At 33.3% G+C, this 8,025-nt stretch overlaps 1 protein-coding gene across 2 annotated transcripts; it reads right to left on the reverse strand.

The window, feature by feature from the left end:
• Positions 1-1,958: 1,958 nt before the first annotated feature.
• Positions 1,959-7,841, reverse strand: LOC131955336 (dual specificity protein phosphatase 19). 2 transcript variants are annotated; one of them, XM_059319434.1, is made up of 3 exons: positions 7,795-7,841; positions 4,555-4,828; positions 1,959-3,879 (listed from the first exon to the last, which is right to left on the reverse strand). In XM_059319434.1, exons 2-3 carry the CDS (start codon positions 4,793-4,795, stop codon positions 3,476-3,478), a joined length of 645 nt encoding a protein of 214 aa, XP_059175417.1. In that variant the 5' UTR covers positions 4,796-4,828; positions 7,795-7,841; the 3' UTR covers positions 1,959-3,475. The 2 variants fall into 2 exon arrangements, with proteins under 2 accessions (XP_059175417.1, XP_059175416.1); XM_059319433.1 differs by lacking the exon at positions 7,795-7,841 and having other exon boundaries at positions 4,555-5,959.
• Between the last annotated feature and the right edge of the window lie 184 nt (positions 7,842-8,025).

Here is an 8,025-nt window from a genome sequence, read left to right on the forward strand (position 1 = left end):
TATATTAAAAATAGAATGGCATATGCAGATTTTTACTATTAAGACCTGTTGTAAATATTTCAACTGTTCTTTATAGCTGATCACAAGTAGAGCAGTTTTAGTCAACTGTGTAAATATGTTGCTGCATTTCACAAAGTTAAATTGAATTCTTTTTGTGTTTGGGACAGATATTAGTATTAGAAAGTGTTTTTTTTAAATCAATTAAACAACTACTTATAATATTGTAATAAAGAACTTTAGTTCAGTCTTTTCTGTTCATACATGATCCAAATTATGAAAATAAACATCCATGAATTTTAGGTTTTTCTTTTTAAAAATAAATATCAAAATGAACTTTTTTGTCAGTGTTTTAATGTTTTACTACTTGATTTTAGAAAACATTTATTTTGGAATAAGAAAATGAAAAGTAGTCACGAACGTGTCATCCAGGTATGACAAATTGCACAACCCTTCTCCACAGGGATGTGCACAAAAGTTACTATAAAACTAAAACATACTTTTTATGTACCAATTCAAAAAATGTGGTTTGCATATCTTTACCAATACTAATTTTTAAAACTCAAATGCTTTACTTTATGGAAATTGTTATTAAATATTCAAATTAGAATCTGAAATATGTTAATAAAAAAATGTTTTTAAAGTAGTAAATCTATGAAAAGATCTTGTTTTATTTAAATGATTTTAAGTCAAGCAGTGAATGGGAAAAGTTATTTTAATTTGGAAGAATAAGTTAAATATAATATATAATAAAATTTTCTGCAGGCGTATATTAGATGCATGGTCACATTGGGTTCATAACCCCTTTTAATTTTACCTCATCCCTTAACTACAAGCACTGCTGATAATAAATGTATACATTTTGTATGCAGGAAAAATGGTCTGTTTCTATCTATAACCTTAGTGGTATTTTTAAGTTGTGGTGAAGACATCCACAGATCCACAAAAATCCCAACAATCAGTTCATTTACATCAGCCCCCTCCCTTTCTTAGTTACTAATGATGTTATAACTGTCTAAAATAAGGGGTATTTAAAACTAACACAAGAGAAACTCAAATAGGAAACTTGCAGTGCCTAACATTTGGGTAGTTAAAATAACTTTTTTTATTAGAAAATCAAAATTGCATAGTTTATTTTGTGCAGATAAGTAGTCATTCTTAAGTGGTTTTTTGGTATCTTAGCTGAACCTGGGATGTTATTGGTTGTGGTGTCACTGTCTACTATTAGTAGCTCTAATTTCATATATGATGCTTAACTATAAGCCTGTTGGAACAAGGATGTTACATCCCTCCCCAGATGAATTACCCCCTAGAACATTCACCTCCCAGAGAATATGTATAAATACATACCTACTGTCCCGTCAACAACAGAATCGTTCCACTAAATCACAAAAAATATTAAGCCTCTTTACACCTTTATGCTTTTGTTGAAACCTGTTCCATCAAATCAAATAAGCAAAAATAAAATTGGGGGAGGCAAACCATCAGTTATGATCAATCCACAAGAACAATTAACTGAAAATTTTAAAATCGCACTGCAACATTCAGTTATTGTTCAAATGGCCTAGTACAAGCCTAGTAAATCTACATAGCAAGTCTGGAGCACAAAGGCAAACCAAAGAATCCAAGATAGTTTAAGGTTGTTGCAGCATCAACTACTGAATCAAACAAGCAGAAGTTATGCTTGTTGAGCTTACTTCTAAAATGTTAAATTAATATAGGAAGTATTTTAAAACTGGATTAGCAAACAGCTTTCAAAAGATTATTTTTTCAGGTTTACAAATATTTTGTAGTTATAAAATCAATATTTTATCTCTTTTTTTTTTAAACATGGAGTTCATGTATTTTTTAACCTAAACAAGTGGTTATATTATTTTTTTAAAATTGACTAAAACCTTTCTTTTATTTTAAGACTACTCATAAGGCTTATGTAAAAAAGGTCAAGAAAATTTATATATTTATTGTTTAATTTCCAAAAAATTTTTTATCCACATGTAAGGTGATAGAAATATTAACATTCATTAAAAAAAAAACATATTTTCAATATGTTTATCCTGCCAAATATCTAGTCAAGAATTTAAAAAAATATATTGTTACATTGAAAAACCTAGTGGCAGTAAACATTTAAAAAAAAGGTTTAAAGCAAGGATGTTTCAGAAATACAAAACAAAAACCTTAAAAATGTTAGATAATATACTAAAATGCAAGTTCAAATGCTAAGGTATTTTTATGAATAATAAGTAGAGGAAAATGTTATAATAAATAAATAAATAACTCATTTAATGTATGTAGTGCAATATCATTCAACAACAAGTATTTTCCACAAATATTTTGAACAACATTACGACTGCTAACTAAAGGCCTGACAAAAAAATTGTTGTGCTGCCTTTAACATTTAGCTGATGTTTTTTAATGGGTGCAAAAAAAAACAATTAATGTCAATCATTATTAACTGTATTAATCAAATAAAATGTATTTCAAACAAAAAATATAAAAAAAATCTACAGAAAGAGTAAAATGTTTACAATTAAAAAATTTAAAACAGTGGAACCTCTATATTTAAGTCAAAATATTTTAACAAATAAATACTTAAAAATTACTTTTTTAAAAAGCATGAGAAATGTAAGCACCAAATTTAAGTACAACTGAATTGACTACTTCCCTGGTGATTACATTCCTATACACTGGCAGCTTCAGCACTGACGTCATTCAATACCTTGTACTATTTAAAAAATTGAGATGATTTTGATGTGTATCTTCAATTTTTAGTTTTAGCTTTTTAGTAAACATTGCCAAACATAGCATGATGCAATAGGTAATATATTGAAATATTTATTGATTGTACACATTCACTTTATTTTAAATTTATATTAAGCTGTTTTATTTTAAGGGAATCACCGATTTATGATTTCCTTGTTGTATATGGACTTGGGGGAGGGGGGAGGTAAAGCATGACATGTTTAATTTAACATCAATAGACATAATGTACATGATGCTACAACACAGAACAGTAAACCACCATTTAAATGTATAACTTTTTATCTTAAAAAAAAAACAATCCACCAAAGCAACAGAAATACACATTCGCATGTTATTGGATTAGTGTATTTTAAGTAAGTCGTGATGGGTCTATTATATTTTTATGGCTGTTCTTATAGGGAGGATGGGGCTGCAGTGCCCAAAGTGTGTGTGGAAAAAAAAGGGGGGGGGGGGGTATAAAATTAGTTTCCAATAGATGTCAAAAATGAATAGATCTGGAACTAACTATAGGAACGTGTACATTATTAAAACATAGAGGTTCCACTAAATTTTGAATGCTTTCAATAATTAAACTGAAATTAAAATTCCCTAGTTAGTTAAGTGGGTACATTAAAAACTTCAGTAAAATATACAAAATTGCATTACTACACTTGAGTATTATCATTTACACATCATTAAATAAATTTAAAATATCATATTTGGTTATTGCTTGTTAAAGTTATGAAGCCTTTGGATGAAGGGAGTCATACAAATTCTGTAACTGAATCATAAATCCTGGGTTTGGACAGGTAGCAGGACGTTTTGACCGAAGAAATGAAAATGCTTCATTTACAGACATACCCTCCTTTTTAATGAGATACGCCATTACTATGGCAGCTGAGCGGGAGATTCCAGCGTTACAATGAACAAGAACGCACCCATTTGAATTTCTACCTTTATCAATAAAGTCTATAGCATTTTCAAAACCTTTAAAGATTGGAAACTCTGGTAAGTCAAGAAATTCTTGAGTCTGATAAGTAAATTTGTCTGGATACATATTTTCTATTCCTGTGGCAACATTAAGAATATGAGTAACTCCATGGCTCTGCAGGGTGTCGAGATCATGAGCCACATCTTGGGAACCTGCAAAAGATTGTATTGTAAAAATTCACAGGTTTGTTTAAGGTTCAAATATATAATTAAGTCAATTCTCAAATTTCTCTGAACCTGTCAATTTTAAGCTGTTTTTTTTTAAGTTTTTATCAGCAATAGATGAGGTTGGACTTTAAAAAAAGTAATCTATATATATAATTCTCCACGTGAGGACCATGCGAGACACCACCACGTAAGGGCTTAGCCATTCCTACCTCGCTCTCTCTAGGCATATTGCTACCACCCCCACCCCACCAGTCTGGTGAGCTGTGGTTAACACTAAATGTTTACAAGCCGGGTCGAACAAGTGACTGTTAGGGGCAGATAATTTAGTTTTTAAATGATTTGAAACTAAGGGGAGGTAACAATTTGTGCTTGATCTTTTCATTGTCGTCTGTAAACTGTCGTCACAGACGGCTGCTTTCACTGAGGGGGGTGGGAGTGGAAAGTGAGGGTGAGGATAATCATCCTTCATGAGCTACTGATAGTGTTTTAAAGCAAAACATTTTCAGTCGCAGCATTGGTAGTGTCGAATTCACAAATTATGAATTACTGAAAGTAGAAAATAAAACAACTAAATAGCTACGTCGGAGGGTGAAGCTAACAGTATTTTTTCATTAAGTCTAAATAACACAGCAGCAAAGAAAACAAGCATGTATGTTATACCCATCAATAAGCCTGGTCTGACTTCAGCAACTTGTAAATCTTCAGAAGTGTCCAGAACAAATCCATGTTGACTACTGTCTGATGCTCTTCGATAAGGAATCCCTTGGTCATCTTTTCCTTCAATAATGCGGCTCCCATCTGGATTTGTGATGGTTGTTTCAGTTTTTCGTAGAGCTGCTTTGTCAAATTTGTGTACAGCAGCTAAATTAAGAGGCGGCGGCTTCATCCCATGTCCAGCCATAGATGATTTTTTTTTTTTTTTTGCTGTTAGAGACTAGTTTAAAAAAAATTGTTTTCAACAAAACATACACTTATCAGTCTTAAGAGAGTCTCTGCTTTCATTTTATGGTGGCGCCTAGCCTAAGAGAGAACAACTCAGCTGGTAATGGGAAAATAAATATATTTTTCAAGGTTTTTCAATCAGTATGGATCTTAAAAATGGGAAGGTGTTGCCTAGCGGTAGAGAACTAGACTGCTCACCCGAGAGTTTCAAGTTTGAATCCGTGGTCAATTCAGTGGAGCGTCCCTGAGTCCACCCAGCTCTGATGGGTGCCTACCTGTGTTAGGGAAATAAAGGCGGCTGGGCATAGTGCTGACCACACGATCCCCTCATATGCCAAGGTCTCTGAAGCAGATGAACTCTACTTTATCTGCTCCAAGTGTCTTGGACACGAACAGGAAATGATGATGATAGATATTAAATAGGGTTAAAGTAATGGTCAGGATCTACATTGGGGGTGATCCATTTATGACGTCCACACAGAGAGAGGTCCCAAAAAATCGACGCATGTGGACGGGGTGGTTGGGGGTGTTCAGGTCGATGCCCATAGGTTAAACTTAATGTCAAAGTACAAACGCTTCAAAACAAATATAAAATTCTTATCCTGCATGTACAAAGTGAAATTAAGACGAGATTACTCGTTTTAAAATAAAGACCTCTAGATTCTACTTTTGATATTTTGTCAAAAGTGGACAGGGGGAGGTCTAAAATCCAAAATTGTTGTGGATGTCATAAAAGGATGACCCCTTAGGTTAATGATAGGACTAGAGTTTTGTACTTAGAAAATGTTTTGTTACATTTGATACATAGAAGGGCTCATAATGTCATTTTTTATTGCTGCCTCCACTTCAAGCAGTAGTAGTAACATGAGAAGAGTAAGATCACATTAGGTTAGTAGTTAGTAGGATGATGGATAATGGGGTATACCAATGTTCTATAATAGACTTCCGAAAATAGATGTTAGGTTGTTAGTAAAATAGTATTGTTACTTATACTGTACTCTCTAGTCTAGTTTTGTGGTTAGAAATTATTAGGGATGATAGAAGATACCGATGTCCGATAATAGGCTCTTCCAAAAATAGGTGTGTTAGGTTGTTAGCAGTATTGTAATTGCGTCTAGTTTTATAGTTAAAAAATGGATGCATCTATTCGGACCCGGGTCCCAATAGCCACAGCCGCTATTGGGACCCGGGTCCTAATAGCCTTGGCCACTATTGGGACCAGCCAATAGAATTGTTAAGATTTAGTTACACAAAAATTCTTTTAAGATGCAGAATATATCTTTTCTGTTGTGATTCTTTTCCTTGTAATTCTAAATGATATATTGAGATCTTGCTTTAAATACCCGATATCATTACTGACAAATGTTATGATGAGCGGGTGTCGTTAGATCAATAATATAATTATGGCCTATGGTTCGAAATTCTATGGCCGAGCGAATGTTGAGCGCGCATGTTAAAATGTGTTTTATTTATTTTTTTCTTCTGTTAAACGTAATTTTATTTCATAGGTCTGTCCGTCCATATATATATATATATATATATATATATATATATATATATATATATATATATAAAATTGTATAAGATAGCTCATACAGGTTGCAGACTACAGCTCCCGGGCCCGTTTTCCTCAACACGAATTTCTCGCATGCGTTGTAGTACACTTCAACAGAAGCAAGATGTAACATTTGAACTCACAATGACCCCAAATCCGTTTTTCCCTCTTGCTGGCTTGGGAGGGGAGGGGGGGGGACTACGACGTCGACAAATCTCGACAAGCTCATAGCAATGGTTTTTCTATAACGTATGCTATACGCCTACACTGTTCACATATAAACCAAAGTGAACTCAGAGTGACCCTGGCTACACCGTGTCGGTATTTCTCTTGCGCTGAACAGAAATCGCGAGCGGGCGATCAATGGAGCAACGATGTTTTTATAATTAACGTGTTTAAAAACCTAAATCTAGAAAAAAAAATCTAGTTTTTAATAAAAAAAAGACTCTTAAACCAAACAACTCAAAGGGAATGTTAAATTTAGATATATACACTTTACTTCACACAAAATAGAGAACTTTGAAAGGTTCTGATCCCGTAACTGATCGAGATTCGGGAGGTACTGCTTTCTCCACTCGACCACGACGTCTTACGATAATTGATAAGTTATTAATGATTTTCTATATACAGCTAAATATAGGGTATTTAGAATTAGCATCACAAGAACTAACGCTAGATAATCCGCATAACTAATTACAATAAAAGACAACAAAATACGAGCAAATCCACAAGAAAAATCAAATAAACATAAAAGATGTAATTTTAATACAGGTTGTACAAGTGCTAAACGAACTTAATGCCGGGTCCCAATAGCGGCCGAGGCTATTAGGACCCGGTTCCCAATAGCGGCCGTAGCTATTGGGACCCGGGTCCTAATAGCCACTTCCTTAAAAAATAGGGTTAGACGTATGGACCAGTAACCTATCACCCCTTTTTAAGAAGATTCTATTATTGTACCATTATCAGACATGGAATAAGAAATCCACCTAAATTAGGGTAAGGTATGCGACTATGGAAGGACAAGGATGCACAATGGAGAGAAACTACGACTTGCCATCTCTTTCCCTAATCCTATCCCTAATCCTATCCCTAACCCTCATTCTAGCCCTAACCCTAACTAATACTAACTATAGGTCTCTGCGCATTCGCAGAGCTATCTTTTGCCGACTAAACCTAAGTGGAGACGTTGGGGAGAAAAATCTTCTTCCGAGTGCGAGTAGTCACTTCGTTATTAAATAATAATAGATCTAGAATCTAGATCTAGTAACTATTATTAATTTATTAACATTATGTTAGCTACAATCCCCCGGTTTTTTTTAAAGTTCGATCTAGATCTACATCTAGATTAGATCGAACTAACTAAAACTAGATCTAGATCTAGAACAGTTGAAAATGCGACTTACTTTGAAACCCTTTTTTAAAAAAACAAAATAGTACTTTCTCTAGTGATTATCTTTGTTAATTGTTCTGTTGCTTTCAATAAATTAAAAATGTATTGGTACATTAGGCCTAAATTAGACTCTTAAAATGTCTTATTGTAAATAGTAACTCTAGAGTACTCTAAATATATAATTTATCGAAATTTCCCATAATTTACTTTCTTTAAATTTACTTTGTTTTAAATTCACAAAGCA

This window comes from Physella acuta, unplaced genomic scaffold (assembly GCF_028476545.2).
Source record: "Physella acuta isolate Inbredline_101_S28 unplaced genomic scaffold, ASM2847654v3 ptg001063l, whole genome shotgun sequence".
Classification (NCBI taxonomy): domain Eukaryota; kingdom Metazoa; phylum Mollusca; class Gastropoda; family Physidae; genus Physella; species Physella acuta.

Coding starts and splice junctions, on each gene's coding strand:
- LOC131955336 (XM_059319434.1), bottom strand. CDS start 4,795: ATGGCTGGACATGGGATGAAGCCGCCGCCTCTTAATTTAGCTGCTGTA. Junction 3,880..4,554: donor CAGACCAGGCTTATTGATGG/GTATAACATACA, acceptor AATCTTTTGCAG/GTTCCCAAGATGTGGCTCAT.